General features: G+C 37.2%; 1 protein-coding gene across 2 annotated transcripts; it reads right to left on the reverse strand.

The window, feature by feature from the left end:
• Positions 1 to 16,796, reverse strand: tnnt2a (troponin T type 2a (cardiac)). Of its 2 annotated transcripts, none has more exons than XM_067370590.1 (12): positions 16,774 to 16,796; positions 12,011 to 12,067; positions 10,724 to 10,753; positions 10,289 to 10,313; positions 10,133 to 10,196; positions 7,327 to 7,443; positions 7,071 to 7,148; positions 6,855 to 6,962; positions 6,627 to 6,736; positions 4,278 to 4,368; positions 3,957 to 3,997; positions 1 to 230 (listed from the first exon to the last, which is right to left on the reverse strand). In XM_067370590.1, exons 5-12 carry the CDS (start codon positions 10,187 to 10,189, stop codon positions 197 to 199), a joined length of 636 nt encoding a protein of 211 aa, XP_067226691.1. In that variant the 5' UTR covers positions 10,190 to 10,196; positions 10,289 to 10,313; positions 10,724 to 10,753; positions 12,011 to 12,067; positions 16,774 to 16,796; the 3' UTR covers positions 1 to 196. The 2 variants fall into 2 exon arrangements, with proteins under 2 accessions (XP_067226691.1, XP_067226690.1); XM_067370589.1 differs by lacking the exon at positions 16,774 to 16,796 and adding an exon at positions 15,925 to 16,696.
• Positions 16,797 to 18,613: the final 1,817 nt, after the last annotated feature.

An 18,613-nucleotide genomic window follows, 5' to 3' on the forward strand; every position in this document is an offset into this window, starting at 1 on the left:
TATTGGTGCTTCATGTTCTGATATTTTTTTTAATTATTTTTGTTAAGTTGTACACAGACAAAATCTACAGTGTTTATTCAGTATGACTAATTAAAAGCAAATGAATCAGTGAAGTAATATACACAGCTCTCCTGAACATTCTCTTCATGATTTCTACGGGTTTGTGAGTAGTCCAGTATGTCTTTTAGCACAGCATTCACTTCCTGAGGCCTCTCTTAGTTCTCTTTGTCCTAGAAGAAAAAATAGCCAAGAAAATAACAGCCTTTAGTTTACATCGCAGAGGTAAACAATGTTTTGTGCAAAAAAGTAGAAAGTGGACACTTATCGTGCTATATCAACAGAGAAAACAGGAAAATTAGCACCACCAAAAAGGAGCGTAAATATCGCTACGGCATCCACAATGATGGATAAAATCCTGAGTATGCTCAAGTTACTTATTTGGACAGGTAAGAGAATTAATTATTGTATAAACCACTGTCTAAATCTTTTACATAACAGTTTAGAACAATCATGCTGTTAGCGTCTAATCTGACAACATTGGGGCATCAGTAAATGGTTAGTTCACTCAAAAATGAAATTTCTGTCATCATTTACCCTCATGTTGTTTACTTCATGTAACTACAACTTTGATGCTTAAAAGAGATCATAATACTAATCCATATGAATTGAGCAGTTTAGTCCAAATTTGACTTGGACGCATTATGTGATGAACATATTGAATTTCAGCTTTTATTCACATATAAACATTGATCGGTGAACACAGAAGCTCAACTGAACTTGCTTGATGCGCGAAAACAAACCTCATTGGTTCTTGTGGAAGCTCAAACCTGCTGCATAACACACGAAAAACGAACCTCAGTGGTTCTTGCTGAAGCTCAAACGTGCTGTGTAACATGAGAATGAACCTCATTGGTTCTTGTGGAAGCTCAAACGTGCTAGGTAACACTAGAATGAACTTCATTGGTTCTTGCAGAAGCTCAGTTGTGCTGCATAACACGAGAATGAACCTCATTTGATGCTCAAACATGCTGCGTAACACGAGAATGAACCTCAATGGTTTTTGTGGAAGCTCAAACTTGTTACATCAGAAAAAGAATGGCATCTACGCTAATATTAGTCTTTCTGTTTATCCCGAGGTTTACCGTAGTCAACCGGATTCGGGGCCGTTTCCAGATGAGACCGAGGACCGGTGCCTTGACACAACCACAACGCAGCCCTGTATCAGCAGAGATCGAGTCGACTAGATCATCCATTGTCGAGACATCATCAACTCGACAGTCAGTGCCACAGTTTCCTCAAAATTATAATCACGATTATTAATCATGTTTATTCTATCAAAAGAGTAATGAAACTATGGCTATTTTGCAAGTTCTTTACCAACCCACACTTCACCCAAAAGGCCTGTAGGTGGCACAAAGACTAAAATTTTACCAACTATGATAACTTCGTTAGATGGTAAATCAATACCAAACATGGTTTTGGTGAGCGCTTTGTAATATGTATTCACATTAGATTTTAAAGCAACACAATTCGTTTGCAATAAGACAAACCAGATTCAAATTGCCCGGCAAATTCGTAAAGCAAAGAAAAATCATTTCTAGCTGATCAACATTATGAAAACTGGTAAAACCTTTAGGAACTTCAAAAGATAAAACAGCGAAATTCCTGATATTACTTCCAATATTTCCAAATTATGTTCATTTTCATAGAGCGGGCCAATATCGTGACGATTATTTAAAATCAATCGAGAGAAGCAGATATCGTTATCGTGATAAAATACGATTAATCGCGCAGCCCTAATTTAATTTAATTTGACTTGACATTTGATATTCAACAGTATCCTTGACATTTATTCAACAGTGCTTTTGATCTGCCTGCACTGACACTATTTTTTAAAAGGAAAAATTATATATCAATTATCAGTGTAAAGCTGCTTTGACACAATCTGCATTGTAAAAAGCGCTATATAAATGAAGGTGACTTGACTTGACTTGACTCAATCGTGCTGCAAAACACACAAAAAAATGAACCTCACTGGTTCTTGCTGAAGCTCAAACATTCTGTGTAACACGAGAATGAACCTCATTGGTTCTTGTGGAAGCTCAAACGTGCTAAGTAACACTAGAATGACTTGACTCAATCGTGCTGCAAAACACACAAAAAATGAACCTCATTGGTTCTTGCTGAAGCTCAAACCTCATTATCATGTTGCGCAGCACGTTTGAGCTTCTGCAAGAACCAATGAGGTTTGTTCTCACACATCAAGCAAGTTTAGTTGAGCTTCTGTGTTCACCGATCAATGTTTATATGTGAATAAAAGCTGAAATTCAATATGTTCATCATATAATGCGTCCAAGTCAAATTTGGACTAAACTGCTCAATTCATATGGATTAGTTTTATGATCTCTTTAAGCATCAATGTTGTAAGTACATAGTCTTGTGGGTTTGAAACAACATGAGGGTAAATGATGACTATATGGAGAAAAATCCTGGAATGTTTTCATTAAAAACCTCCATTTCTTTTCAACTAAAGAAAGAAAGACATGGACATCTTGGATGACATGGGGGTAAGTAAATTATCAGGAAATTTTTATTTGAAAGTGGACTAATCCTTTAAACATATTGCGTAACAATACGTGACTGTTCCTTTGTACTGGAACAGATAGAGCTGCTGAGATCTCTGCTGACTAATGATGTAGACGAGAGTTTAGTGCTGGACACGCACAGGTAAATGCTGACTTTGCTTTGCAACAAATGGTAACCCAAAGCCTCTATGCCCTCAAATGTTTTAGTTTTGACTCCCACAGTCGTTTTCTGTCTTTGAAGCAGCTCTGACAGCTGACAAGACTGTCACTCTGACATGCATTCACAAAGACTCGTGTTTCTGTGTTCCATGCCTGAGGCAGAGTGGATGAGTCAGAGTTTAATTTGAATGAGAAAGTCCTCCGGGACATATAGCAGGGTTATAAAAAAAATACACATACAGCAATATACCAAACCCTGAGAGAATAGTGCAGGTATGTGTCAAAACCAAAATAATGTCGGAACTAGTTCAGTGGTCAATGGGAACAGTGATATTAATCTTCATGCAGATTTGATAATGAGAAGTTGTTGTAGAATAATGAGACTCAACTATTTTACATTTTGTTGGATTGGTGGTGAGTTTGTTCAATTTGGTAACATTTGTACGTTTCATACAATCTGCTTATGTCACTCTAGCTGTTTAAATGCACCCAAATAATCAGTTTCTAATTGGATTGATGGCTCAATTGGACTGAAAAGCCTTCATGTAAACAACTCAATCGATCTGGTTGAGCTTGATCCAAATGAAATTTAGAACAGATTGAAATGGATGGCTTAGACCTAAAAAATCACATAAACACCCAAATCCATTTATTTTCTCAATCAGATTCAAAAATACCTTGCACACATGCACAGTGCCATAAAGTCTATGCTTACATATGTTTTCCACATTACAAATGTGCATATGTTTATTTATGTCTCATGTCTTACGAACTAGTAAGTGAGATATTTACTAAATATGGCAGCCACATGTCAGCTTTCTGTTTAGATATGGGAAGCTTATGGTTTTAAGAATAAAACCTAAAAATAACCATTAAGGCCCTGAGATACTTCAAGTGAAATTGTGGAACAAACTGGTGTAATGTCATTTTGAACAAAATCAGGCCAAAACAAAGTTCGTTTCAGGACTTTGAAACAAAGCAAACTTTCCGGTTCATTTCCTCTACTCAGTCCATCGAGGTCGGATGTCTATGAGTAATATGAACACACTGGAGAGATTCTTTTATAGTAGAAATTGAATTGTAATTCTCATTTAACAACTTTAGGTTTCGGGGTGGACCTTCGTGCTTACTTTCATACAAATCACATTGTATAAATACATACGAAATCTTAAAAATAGTCATGTTTTCTCATGAGATCAGTTTAGAACTCACGTTTTCTGGTGGTCACTGACTCTGTTCCTCAGGACATTGATCTGTAGAGAGATGCACAATCAAAAACACTAAACATCTCACTGAACACAGGATAATGAGACCGTGATGATTGAATTATCTGTGCATTTGGTGGTCATATGTTATTACATTTATGAAGTTATTACATTTTGATGAAAGATTTGGATTTTTTTTCTTTGAATTACATGCAATAATGATTCTTGCACACTGAGACCGGAAACATGTTTTAAGAAAGTGAATAGGGTTGTTTTTGATTTCATGTTGATACTTTATCCAAGCGATACAGTAAATTCTTCAGCTTACCTCATATTTCTGTTTGGTAAACTGGTACTGTAACTCAAACTTCTCTGCTTCTAGTTGACGCATCCAACTCCACAGTTCCTTTGCTTTCTCCCTGATGAAAAAAAGGATCATTATCATTAAATCTGCTTGATTGCTATTTGTATTTGTATTGAATTCTATTCCAGAAGTTAAGAAGCAGTAAAACAGGGGTGTCCAATCTCGGTCCTGGAGGGCAGAGCACCAACTTGCCTCAACACATATGGAAGTTTCTAGTATGCAAAGTAAGACCTTGATTAGCTAGTTGAGGTGTGTTTAATTGGGGTTGGAGCTAAACTCTACAGGACAGTGGCCCACCAGGAGCAGGATTTGACATGCCTGTAGTGAAAGAATCTGACTGGAGGAGAGATTATTACTAGGGTTGTCACAGTACTAAAATTTCAGTTGTCAGTACCAATACCCGTACAATTCCATGGTTCTCAGTACCAATTTTGGTACCAGAGCAAAAACTGTTAATTTAAAGGTGCCCTAGAATTAAAAATTGAATTTACCTTGGCATAGTTGAATAATAAGAGTTCAGTACATGGAAAAGACATACACTGAGTTTCAAACTCCATTGTTTCCTCCTTCTTATATAAATCTCATTTGTTTAAAATACCTCAGAATAACAGGCGAATCTCAACATAACATCGACTGTTACGTAACAGTTGGGATCATTAATATGTATGACCCCAATATTTGCATATGGCAGGCCATGTTCAAGCCATTAGACAAGGGCAGAACGTCTGGATGTTCACAGCTGAATCAACAGACTAGGTAAGCAAGCAAGAACAATAGTGAAAAATGGCAAATGGAGTGATAATAACTGACATGATTCATGATATCATGATATTTTTAGTGATATTTGTAAATTGTCTTTCTAAATGTTTCGTTAGCATGTTGCTTATGTACTGTTAAATGTGGTTAAAGTTACCATTGTTTATTACTGTATTCACGGAGACAAGAGCCTTCGCTATTTTCATTTTTAAACACTTGCAGTCTGTATAATTCATAAACACAATCTATTAGCTTAGTAGCTTAGGCCGCAACCTATATATCGGTGCATAGTTAATGATGCCCCAAAAATAGGCAGTTAAAAAAATGAATTAAAAAAAATCTATGGGGTATTTTGAGCTGAAACTTCACAGACACATTCAGGGGACACCTTAGACTTATATTACATCTTTTAAAAAGAAGTTCTAGGGCACCTTTAAGTACTTTTTAAAAATGTTGTCCCATTTTTGTCCGTCCTTTGGTTAACACTGTCAATCGCTGCAGTTTCCGATTCAATCATGCATTTGTCAATCCAGAAACTTCGCCATGCACTTAGCAGTATGAAAAACTCATCTTGTGCTCACTCGCTTTATAATCACTAAGGCTGTCAATCTCTAAAGTGCAAGCTCACTGAGTTCTGCACTCTCGTGAAAACTCCTGTGATGATAAAAAAAAAAAAAGCTGTCTTAATTGTACAATAAATATCTTATTTATATTGTTTTTATACTTTATATTGTTTTACACTTTGTTATAATGCAGTGGTTCCCAACCACATTGCTGGAGGCCCACCAACACTGCACATTTGCATGTCTCCTTTGTCTAACACACCCGTTTTAGATCTCTGAGTCACTACTAATGAGCTGATAACCTTAATCAGGGGTGTTTGAGGAGACATGCAAAATGTGCAGTGTTGGTGGGCCTCCAGGAATGTGGTTGGGAACCACTGTTATAATGAAAGGATTTGCGAGCGTGCGGCTCACGTCAAAACAAAACAAAGCCTTGTGTGTTTTCAGCAGTGTTAACGGTTTATGACTAGCTTACAGACTAGCACCTCTGATAGGCCATTGCGTTCACATGCTCAAAAGATATGATTGTGATTGGCTACAATGCTCAGTGCTTGTAAAAAACATGCTGTAAATAGAAACCTTTGATGCTCAGAGAACACGAACGAGAGCATTTGAAAGAACCATCTATGAGCGGGTACTCGGTACTACCGGCACTGCAGAAATGCTGGTATCATTTTTTTTTTTTTTTAGTACCGACTGTATACCGATAGTACCGGTATGTTTGACAATCATCATATATTAATAATAAATAATAAATTTAAATTCTGTCATCATCTCCTGTAATTCAAAAACTACATGACTTTCTTTTTTGTCTATACAATGGAAGTCTTTTCCAGCATTCTTTTGTGTTCCACATAAGAAAAAGGCCATGTCAATGATGCCAAATGTTAATTTCTGGGTGGAATATCCCTTTAACTGTGAAAAAATGATAATGCATGACATGTTGTGGCCCTACATTTGCTCCTGTAGGTAATTGTAGAATGACTTTTCAAACCTGAGAGCAGAGTCGTTGGCACTGTCGATGTCCAAAGACTTGCGGCGATCGCCTAGAATCTTCTTCTTCTTCTCTCTCTCAGTCTGTTTCTTTCCACTCCGTCTCTCTATCTGCAACAAAACAATTATATATAGTTGTCACATTTCTGTCAGTAAACATGTTGGGAACTCATGGAGACAGTCAAAAATGTCTTTTTCTCAGCAAAATTCATACTGTCTCAACTCTGACCTTCTGCATGTAACCACCGAAGTGCAGGCTGGTGAGCGTCTTCTTCTTCTTGGCATCGTCCTCTGCCCTCTTTTTGGCTTCCTCTTCCTCCTTGCGAGCTCTTTCTTCCTAAACATTTAAAAACAGAGAAGGATTTGCAAAGCTAATACCAGTTTGTCTCCATCAGTGTGAGGTTACAGGAAATGTCAATATCTTGTGCTTTGGTTTTCTACTGACCTCCACACGCTTCTGCCGTTCCTTCTCGCGTTCGCTGCGAATCCTATGCTGCTCCGCTCGCTCGGAACGCCGTTTCTCCTGCGGGATCAGTCACATTACAACTTTTACAACTGAGATCACTCAACAAGAGCTAATGGTGGAGTTTATTCTTCAAAATGACAGAGTTGATTGATTTGACACTTGTCTGTTGAGTCGAGCACATTCAGGCTTACTCTGGGTCACATATTTGTCTCATATTTGAGCATTGCTCACTCACAATCCTGTCTTTTAGGCTGATGATTTCCTCCTCCTCCTTTTTACGGCTTTCAAAGTGAGCTTCAATCAATGTCTGGAGCTCGTTCAGGTCCTTCTCCATACGCTTACGATGGATATCCTGAGGGGGAGTGGGTGTCAGTTTGACAGTTTTCTTGACAATACATGCAAGTTCAGATATATAACAGCATTAATCAGAATCTGATTAATGTCTGTGTCCAGTGAAACATTCTGAAGCATTTGTAGATTTGCTGATTTCTACAAATATTCAAATATATGTTGTTTGTCAAGATATTTCAGTACTTCAAAAACAGCAAAAGTGCCTCAGAAAATGACAAAAATTAAAAAAAACGTGCTGACAAAAACATTGTTACAATAATTATAAAATGAGAAATATATTTTAATAGTTAAAGTTATAAAACTTGCTTGTAATACCTTATATTTTATCTTTTATCTAACATTTCATAATATTATATGTAGCAACGTCACTAACAATTATTTTGGTAATTGAGCAATCGGTCGATTATTTTGACGATTAATCGAGTAATCGGATATTTTTGTGACTTAAAAGCGCCCTAGAATCAAAAATTGAATTTACCTTGGCATAGTTGAATAACAAGAGTTCAGTACATGGAATTACATACATTGAGTTCCAAAGTGAAGTTTCATGATTACATGATATTTTTAGTGATATTTGTGAATTGTCTTTCTAAATGTTTCGTTAGCAATTTGCTAATGTACTGTTAAATGTGGTTAAAGTTACCATCGTTTCTTACTGTATTCACGGAGACAAAAGAGCCGTCGCTATTTTCATTTTTAAACACTAGCAGTCTGTATAATTCATAAACACAACTTCATTCTTTATAAATCTCTCCAACAGTGTGTAATGTTAGCCCGTTAGCCACGAAGCACTATCAAACTCATTCAACATCCAAATAAATACTATACTCACATGATCCAACGCATACATGCAGTATGCATGATGAACATCTTGTAAAGATCCATTTGAGGGTTATATTAGCTGCGTGAACTTTCTAAATACACTGTATTATAGTCGAGAGCCCCAAAATAGGCAGTTAAAAAAAAATGTAATTAAAAAATTAATTAAACCGGTTCTAGGGCACCTTTAAGCAAACAATAGCCTTTAAAATACATGTATAATAACAGCGAGGCAATAATATTTGGTTCAAATAAAGTATCAAAAGCAAATGACACTGGTTTTATAGAACAACACTGTTAAAATACTTAATATATTATAATATACATAATACACTGCCCGGACAAAAAGAAAAGAAAAAAAAAAAGAAAAAAAGAAGAAAAAGAAATCCCCGTTAGGATTTAAATAGGCAAATACTTAAGAGTCTATGATTGGATCATTATTGCTGTTTCTAGCATGTTATATGTGTGGCAAAAGTTCTAACCCTAATTGGAGTGTGTAGCTTTTAATCTCTTGAACAACCATGTAGGAAGACGCATCATGGTAATATTCCAGGATGACAGTAGCCGGGTTTCCATTACAGTTTTGTGCAAAACATTTGCAATATTTTCTAAATTTTGATAAAAAAACTATTAAAAATGACAGTGTTTCCATGACGTTGTGCGACTAAAACATATTTTTTTCCCTTTGTAATAAGTCATTCCTAAAATAATGACGAAGGATGTTAGTAGGTTGAAGTATATCACCGTCACTGCACTAGCCATTATTTTTAATAGAAGGAGACGTAGACATGTTATCCAAGCATTAATGGCAAGGATAGCGGCCACATATGAGGTGTTTCTGGGTGTTTCTCCCTCATATCTGCTTCAAGGTCTTGATAAATTGTGGCATTTCTTTGTTGTTTAGAATCCAGTATTCCTATAATTCTTTTGTCTTTTATGATTTTAATAAATAAACTGCTTATTAAACTCATCTTCTATCCAAACATACATACAAGAATGATTGACTTTTAGGTACCCCAGGTGACTTGTAGATGTGAAAAATGTTTCCATTGCAGTTTTGCGAAATACATTGCAGTTTTGTATTACTTTTTCAAATTGCCTGAAAAACCACCTCATTTGAGCATTTTGTGATATATGTGTCAGGATCCCGGTGTTTTGTGTTTTGTAGGACTTTTCTGTTGAAGTGTAATCTTGGTTTTCTTTGTTTCAATCTTTATTTCCTGTGTTTTGGTTTCTGTTTTGCCTGTACCTTATGTGTCGCTATAGTTACCCTCATTAGTTACCATGACATCATATCACCAACACCTGTCCCTTATCAGCCCATTGTTAACGTGTCTATTTAAACCTTTATGCTTCATTTGTTGTTTGTTGGTTGATGCGTTTGTGAGTGTGTTCTTGCCGTTGCTCTTGTCTGCTGTCTGTGAATTACTCCTGTTTATGGATTACCTTTTGTTATTAAACGTTGGTGCTTGCATTTGGATTCTCACTCTGTTTCATGCCTGCGCAATCGTAACAATATGGGAGTTTTGTGAAACTTTCCATTCAGAGTATTTTCAATTCACAATATCAATTTGCGCAGTTTGAAGGGAAATGGAAATGCAGCTATCAAGATTCATCAGGCTCAAATTGTGAAAGAATGGTTCAGAGAGCATGAAGAATCATTTTCACACATGAATTGGCACCTCTGAGTCCAGATCTTAAATTCATTGTAAGTCTTTGGGATTTGCTTATTATCACTGAGGCTCACTCTGTTTTGCTAAAGATCATTAAACTTTTATGAGCTGTTAATTTGGATTCTAGAGTGGTTTGACCAATGGAAATCATAACCAAAATCGTTTAGGCTCAGTAAGCCTCCTGTGAATTTTACTCACATCAAAATCAACTCTTTCTCCATCTGGAATCTTTGGGGGCACCAGGTTCGGCAACATGAAAGGTCTGAAAAACAATGATGGGCTTTGAAAATTCTGTATGAAATTAAATAATGTTCTGTTGATCCTGATCTGTAGAAATATAACAAATCAACTTACTTTAGGAATTTGGGTTTAGCCTCTTCTGAAAAATCAAACATACAAACAATCAGAAGTCATTCAAAGCAATATGAAGGATTTTTACTTCGAAAACTATACATTTATTCTCAATATCTGGGGTGGAACCATTCTAAATAACTGAAACCAAATTTGTAAAAAATTCCCCTACGTGTTCTCACCAGTATCATTGATTACACAATAGCACATGGTTACAGATGGTTAAGAATGTGTCATTAAATCAGTACATTGGTAAACTAGATTTTTCCTGTAATGAATGTTATCATAAAAGGATTTGGTATGATCTAATACTTTGAAGACAAATTTATTGAGAAGGGTGTGTGTGCCGTAATACAGGCTGCTACATGTCAAACAATCACTGCAAAGCTATAAATTTTCGGTTTCCTGACATTTGCCAATGCAATAAAGATCAAATACCTCCTCCGTCTTCTGTCTCTTCTTCCCCATCTGAAAGAAAGATAGAAACGGAGGTTTTCAGCATCACTGACAGTGCCACAGAGAACATAGAAGTAGGAACCAATAACAGAAGAATAATGGGAAAACTACCACATTTCACTTCAACTATATACATAGAGCAGAATATTTTTAGATTTATTGTGTATTATGAGTTCAGTTAAATGCATGTGACTTGATGGATCAGTAAATAAAATTCAATGACTTTTTCTAAATATGTTTTGTGTTCTTTAGTCACACATGTTTGGAATAATATAACGGTGAATAAATTATGACTTTTTTTTCATTTTCTCACTTAATTCATTTCCTCAGAAGGTCTTTTCTGAATTAGACAATGAGCCTGTTAAACAATTACTACAAAATTCTGGCCACTTTTTTTCTTTTCTAGTTTTATAAAGGTTTTTACTTTTGCATGCTGTTTTATTTGTAAATGTTTCAATTCCATTTGGCTCTATTTATTGGTTTTTGGTTCTGTATTATTCTGTTTGGTTGGTATTTGGTTCTATTTTTTTTTTTTTTTGTCTTTATCAGTGCAATCAATAAACCTAAAACAGCAACACTTAGATAAAACTTCAACATGGTTCTTGCCCACAGATGTAATCTAATGCTATCTGTCAAAAATCTTTCTCATTCTGCCTGTGCAATCTAGAAGGTATTTCTGCAGCTGGGCGTTTCAATTTCATTTGGCAGATGACGTGACTGAAGATGAATACAAAAAGCAAATTCCAATAGATCATCTGAAAATTTGCAGGAAATTGGATTTTATTTTTTATTAAAAATATACATTTTTATTTACATATACAACTCAATACAAAACTTTTTCAACTCAGCTGTGGCCTAAAGTTTTTGTGTTTATGGTTGTGATTATGACATTTATCCCTGACTTCAACCAAGCTTTACTATGATGGTCCATCATACATAATCAACTTCTCAACTATGCACTATTTTATTTAAATTAAAAATATTGTACATAAAAACCAAAATAATACAAAAATTGGTTTAATAAAAAATATTATTTTGGTGAGACAAATTTTGGATAAGTACTATTTTGTATTCTTAAGTGTGTTATGTAAGTATTTTCTTTTCAATTCCATCCAAGAAAATCTGCAATCATTTTAGAGCAATTCCTGATGACGTTAAATAACTTCAACAGTATAATGCTAAGAACTCTTCATGACAAATTTTCTGATTGTCTGATGGAGGTCTGGAGGGGTTTGAGGTCAAACTGAGGGGTTCACCAACAGGACTCACCATGTTCTTGAGTGGTCTCTTCCTCTCCTCCTGCTTTCGCTTCCTCCTCTTGAGCCTCTGGATATGGAGAAAGTTGCAGGACGGGTGTATTTAGCTTGCATTACTGTCAACCATGATTCAAATTGTTTTGGTTCATTAAGTATCAATTTACATAAGAGATTCCTTTGAAGTTAGTTATTCTGTCTATTTGAGAGTGGGGGAAAAAAATCTAATTGAAGTATGTGTGTAAGAGAGAGTGCGTGGTGAGGTGAGTTCCTGAGGGCAAAGAAGCCATATACCAGCCTGGGCATGATGGGTACTGGTGGCAGGCTAGTTAGATTAAAGCATACCACAAATCCCTCAGATGGTTACACACTTACAGCAAGACACACCTCTCTACTAGCCACACAACTGTTGTCTATGATAGAAATGTGTCGGCATGTCTGAAGTCAGACACTTAAAAAGTTTTGTAGTATAGATGGTAATACCACACTTTGATTTATACAACATTTAAATCTGGTCCTCAAATCTGATTGATCGAGCTGCATTCACTGATGCATTAAAACTCTTCACTGATCACGGATAGTGACTCTTTCTGTAGGTTGCATTGTTAATTCTACATTGTTACTTTATCAGTGAGTCATTAGCTCCTTTTGCATGGACCCTAATAAACCAATTGTATAAAAAAGTTGCATGTAACCACGTCAATTGGAATGAATTGGCCAAATTGTAAGGGGTGGTTTAAACCTTTTCTAATCCTTCGATATGCATGTAAACCGAAACTGGAAATTTCTGCGCATATGCAATGGATGTAGAAATGGCGCAGTGACGTTTGACAAACAGGAACAAGCTGTTGTTGTTGTCGTGTCATTCTAAAATTCTCATTCCACTTATCATCTGTGAAATGCTGCAGGACAATGTTGTCCCAGCAGTGCTTGCTTTTGACTCTTAACCACAGACTTTCCACAGGCTTTCAATAAAACATGGCTGCCTAAGTAGTAGAAAGTAAGGCTGCCTAAGTAGTTTCTTTCTTTCTTTCTTTCTTTCTTTCTTTCTTTCTTGAAAATTTGCAAAAGGTGAGGTTCAGACTGCGTTTGGAGCCTGGCTACATAGTACACAAGCATTTGGACTGACAACACCTGTGTCTAGGTTGAAAAATCTGATGAAAGTGGTTGGGGAGAACCAGCCGGCCACCACACAGATATCTGTGATAGAGGAGGCCATACCTCTAGGCCCTAACCCCTAGGGGGCACAAAAATTCGATGGACCTATAAGCCAGCGCTATTGCATCCGCAATCCATCTGGAAATCCTTTGCTTCGAACTGGCAGTCCTTTAGTGCAGCCTCTGAAGCTGAAAAACAGCTGCTCTGATTGCCGAAATCGGCTAGAGTGTAGTTCTCCAACGCGCTTGACTGATGCTAAAGTCAGCAACAGGGCAGTCTTAAGCGAGAGGGAACGAAGGTCAGTTGTCTTGAGCGGCTCAAAGGGAGGGTCCCGAAGTGCGCTAAGGACTGTGGAGGGGTCCCATGATGGGACCGAGCATGGACAGGGAGGATTCAACCTCCTATCCACCCTGAGAAACTTACTGAACCCATCATGCTTCCCAATTGATTGGCCAGCCATAGGGTGTGATTCCATTTCTGGGAACCAAGGCTGGTTCTGCCAATGTGGTGCCACCAGTAGAACTGAACATGCTTCTTCCCAGATTCGACTGATGACCTGTGAAAGCAGGGCTACAGGAGGGAAGGCATAAAGGTTATTTCTGGGCCAGTGTGTCCATTCCCTTTTTGGGACTTCTCTTCCGTTGCGGAGATCCACATCCACCAGAGCAAAGGTGCAACATGTCGCGCTGATATGTCTCTACTGCCCCTGCTGTGTGAAAACATGTCTGCTCCTACATTTAAGGGGCCCGGCAAATTACCTGCCCTCACTGAGGTTCCTCTGTGCCGATAGGAGTAGACAGTTCGCCAGTCTTTGCAGAGGTTGAAACCTGAGAACTCCTTTGTGGTTTACAAAGGCAACCACCGTCCTATTGTCCGAGCGGACCAGTACACGATGACCCCTGAGTTCCAGCCAGAATCACCAGAATCATTTCTAGGCAGTTGATGTGCAAACTTAACATAGGGGTTGCCCGTGAGCTGAAGGCTATTCTGCCAATGCATAGGGCGCCCCAGCCCATCTTGGAGGCATCTGTCGTGACCATTTTCCTCCTGTAAACTGAGCCCAGTATTACCCCATCCTGGTAAAAGTGGGGTGATTTCCTAGGGACCAAGGATTTGATTTGAGTCCTGCACGGATCCTGTTTGATAAACCCGCACCCGCCCCACACCTGCAGTTATTAACAGCACACCCAATATCCGACAAAAAACAATAATTTTAGCCCATACCCGACCCGACCCGTTTGACATAAAAACGCGACCCAACCCAACCCGCACCCGCATTAAATCTCCTACATGACATAGGCAAAAATAATTTTCTCATGTAGCCTAACACAAGCAATAAGGCATTCTATGTCACTGCATTTAATTAAACATTGCGTTAAACAACACAATAAAAATAAGAGAACAAAGTATGTTTTAGTTGGCCTACAGCTAGTTAAATATTTTAGCAGATTAACTTGGTATTTAAACGCGGTTGTCTCTTCTGAAACTGAGCATTGTTTACCAGTCCTCTGGTCCTCTTTGTAGCAGCGCGAAAAATATTCAAAAACTTTTATTAAAATTGTGAATAGCCTATATTAAAGCAATAGCAAGAGCAAAGCGCGCTCCCTTTAATATATTCACTATAGTTTTCAATCAGATGCTGCGCGATTGGCTACAATGCTCAGCGCTGCAAATCGTGCTGTAAGCCTTTAACGGTCTTCAGACAGAGCGTAAACACAAAACTGTTAAATGCACTGAATTGAGTTGGAATAGTCTTGGCTATTGGACCTGCAGTCCACCCATGCCTACCGCGTGTCCGACCCGCACCCGACACATAAATATTATTCCACGCGATACATTAAATTTGGCGGGTCACCTGTTGGGTACCCACCCGCGTGCAGGACTCTGCCTTGGGTCACCTTGAGAGTGTGTCGGCCCATGCGTCATGCACGAGGTGGGACATGGACCTTCAACCAGAGCTAGAGTTTGTGGGTGAAGAGTACAGGGGATTCGCTGGGGGAGAGCACTGGGCCAATGTGGGCTCGCTTTCACCTGACTGCTAAGCCTGACGGCTTGAGAGGGGAAGGAGATGAGCTGGTTTGAGCGGTTTGCTAGAGAGCGTGATCTGGGCATGCAGCGTTGCGAGGCTCAGCATCTTGCAGTACAGGCAGCTGGAGTCCATAGTACCAAGGAGGAGACCCACTTTTGGTGCTTGTCTGGAGTGGGCAGGTGAGCCCACATTCTCGGCCTGACATTTGCAGCAATGTAGCTGGAAAATTTGCTCTTAAATTTGCACTCTTAGCAGTCGCCAGATGGCCACTGAATCATCTTGCTTGCCGAAGTGTCGTTGTTCTGCTGCTAGGCTCGCTCAATGGCAAGAAGAGTGAGTAGAGTCTTCGGTCTTCTTCGGAATAGCAAGATGATCTTCACACTGAAGGAGAAATATTCTGACAATATGGCATTTCTGCATGACTTATATAGGCAGTCTTTTGGGCTGAAATGGCATTTGTCTGTGCAGTTGCAGATTCAGAGAAAACTGAGTTTTCCCTATAAGCATCAGCGAACTGACACAATGCGAGTGGACTGTATCAAAGGGAACTACATTTGTTTGAGTCAAAGTAGCCAGCAGGCAGCATTATGCAAATATGTTACATGGTGATGCAGCTAAATCACAGAAATAATGGCAGGACTACAAATGAGGTGTTTAAGGCAGGTAAAAATATGGTATTACCATGTTACCATAGTACTTTTTTAGTGTTAGTGAATGGCCTTTGGCAGATAAGCATTCACTACCTTCCTCATGCTGCACCTCCTCCTGCTCCTCCTCCTGCTCCTCCTCTTGCACCTCTAAGCCACACCATGCAGGTTAGGTCAGCAAACAAAAAGACATCACAAAGATGGAAGCTAAGAGATCTGTTCACAAGTTGCACTGAAAGACAATAATGCAGATCTTACAGAAGTTTCTGCTCTACTTATTCCATATCATTGTCATTTTTGGGTGTGTTTTGTTGAAAGCTGTCAAGCAGAGTGAACTTTTGTTCTGCTGCAACTGACAAGAAAAGCTTAGCTTTCACAGTCATAAATCTTAAATGACAGGGTCTTTAGGAGTAACATATGCAAACCTGATTAGCTGGTGTGTTTTGAAGGTTTTACTGTTGTCTCCCCATTCGAATTTCAGTGTAATGGCAATATTTTAACAACCCTGCTGAAATGTAATTGGATCTTTACATAAACCACCATATATAGGTGGTTACTTCACTTTTCTAAAACTCTATAGCCGCAAGGGTAACACTTTAGTATGGGGAACACATATTCACTATTAATTACGACTTTTCCCCTCAATAAATTCCTAATTTACTGCTTATTAATAGGAAATAAGGTAGTCGTTAAGTTTAGGTATTGGGTAGGATTAGGAATGTAGAATAAGGTCATGTAGAATAAGGCATTAAGATGTGCTTCATAAGTACTAATAAACAGCCAATATCCTAGTAATATGCAAGCTAAAAAGCAACTAGTTAAAAGACCATAAAATAAAGTGTTACAACTGCAAGGCCAATATTTCTGACCGTTTTGAAAACAAAAACTGTATTTTATTAATTACGGCGTATATATGAAAGTTATGTTATGGAAATCAAGACTTACCCTCCAGTTCCCTAGAGAATGAGACAGAATAGTGCTGTTATTTCCATTGTTCTCATAGCTCAAGTACTTCCCAACAGCTGCCTGAATTCTCAGATTAAGTATACTTATCAGATGAGTCACAAGTGGATGGTATTAAAATACCCTATAGCACTTGTGACTGTATTATACAGTTAATGCACAGTATTCTTATTTGGACACTGTAATATCACTAAAAAGAAATATTGTAAGAGACATATTTGTCACTGATGAATGGATGATAATTGAACAATGAATTGGTGCACTTACTCGTACTCTTCCACTTCTTCGCTGTCTGACATTTTTACTCTGTAGTAAAAATAAATAAATGTAAAAAAATATATATTATTTTAATGAAAAGTAATTTTACATAAATTCAGAAGTTAACCAAAAAACACAATTTTGTTTTGTTTTTTAATAATAATAATAATAATAATAATAATAAAAAAAATCAGTCCTTTTTTTGTTTTGTTTTTCAATCTTATTTCAAATATAAATTTTGTACCTCACACTGTTAATTTTTCTGTACATAAAACATAAATAATATACAGCATATAACCCTCTTACCTGATATACAGCTGAGATGTAGAGAGAATGGCTGCCTTAATGTCCGAGAGGCAAGCTCTGGCTCTCTTCTTGATACTTATATCATTGGAGCTGGGGGTCTTTGTGGGGGTCAAACGTCTCACTCACTGTGTTTATTTTTACCCTCAGAGATAAGTGGAGAACAGTCTTGAAAGCGCTCCCTAAAAGGCCCGCTGCCATTGTTATGGTGAAGAGAATGGAGATAGCTAATGTCCATATCAACACAACTCTCTTGAGGTGCCCTGTGATAACATGTGTGACTGGTTAGTCTCTGACCGGTATGACCGGTCACCATGCTTACCATTCCATATCTCTACTCATGCTAGCAGCCTGAGACTGCATTGTGTTCAGATCCACAATTTATTTAGTTCTGTCATGCTCAGGCCTTGTTGGAAGGTTTGAAACAGTTGGAAGGTTAGTTTGAGGTTTGAAGGTTAACAGGCCTCGTTTAGTTTGAAAATTTAATGTTTTGAAGAGAGATTTATTTATTTTAAATAATGTAGGCCTTGTTATGTGTTCTGAATGTTTTCAAGGTGGTTGCTTTGGGTGGTTACGAGATAGAGAGAGAGAGAGAGAGAGAGAGTACACTTCAATATTTTTAGCTTAAAGAGCTGACAATCATCATTCCCACTTGTTTGCAAAGCATTATTATTATTATTATTATTACTATGATTATTATGATTATGATGATTATTATTATTGTAATAATGGAAGCAGGGTATAATAATAATAATAATAATAATAATAATAATAATAATGCTTTACAAACAAGTAGGGGGAAATTATTCATATTATTACTGACAAAATAGTATTAATAATAGCATTTTTGTAATAACAAAAACATTATTAATATATTGTCACTAATAATAATCATCATATTCCCCCACTTGTTTCTAAAGCTGTATTATTATTATTATTATTATTATTAGTAGTAGTAGTAGTAGTAGTAGTAGTAGTAGTAGTAGTAGTAGTAGTAGTATTGTTATGATTTATATTATTTGATGAAATAATAGATAACATTGTTTTTGCTTTAATTATTAAAAATATTATTAAAATATATAATATATTTCTTATTTTCAAAGTCAGATCCTCTCTGGCCTGCATCATTTGAGCGTTATTATTATTCAACATTTATTTAAAAATATTCCTTCTAGCATGTCATTACTGATGTTTTCATGACATGCAAGACAACATAAATACTGGTGGAAATAATAATGCTAACAATAATAGCATTATTAAG

This window comes from Chanodichthys erythropterus, chromosome 20, assembly GCF_024489055.1.
Source record: "Chanodichthys erythropterus isolate Z2021 chromosome 20, ASM2448905v1, whole genome shotgun sequence".
NCBI lineage: Eukaryota > Metazoa > Chordata > Actinopteri > Cypriniformes > Xenocyprididae > Chanodichthys > Chanodichthys erythropterus.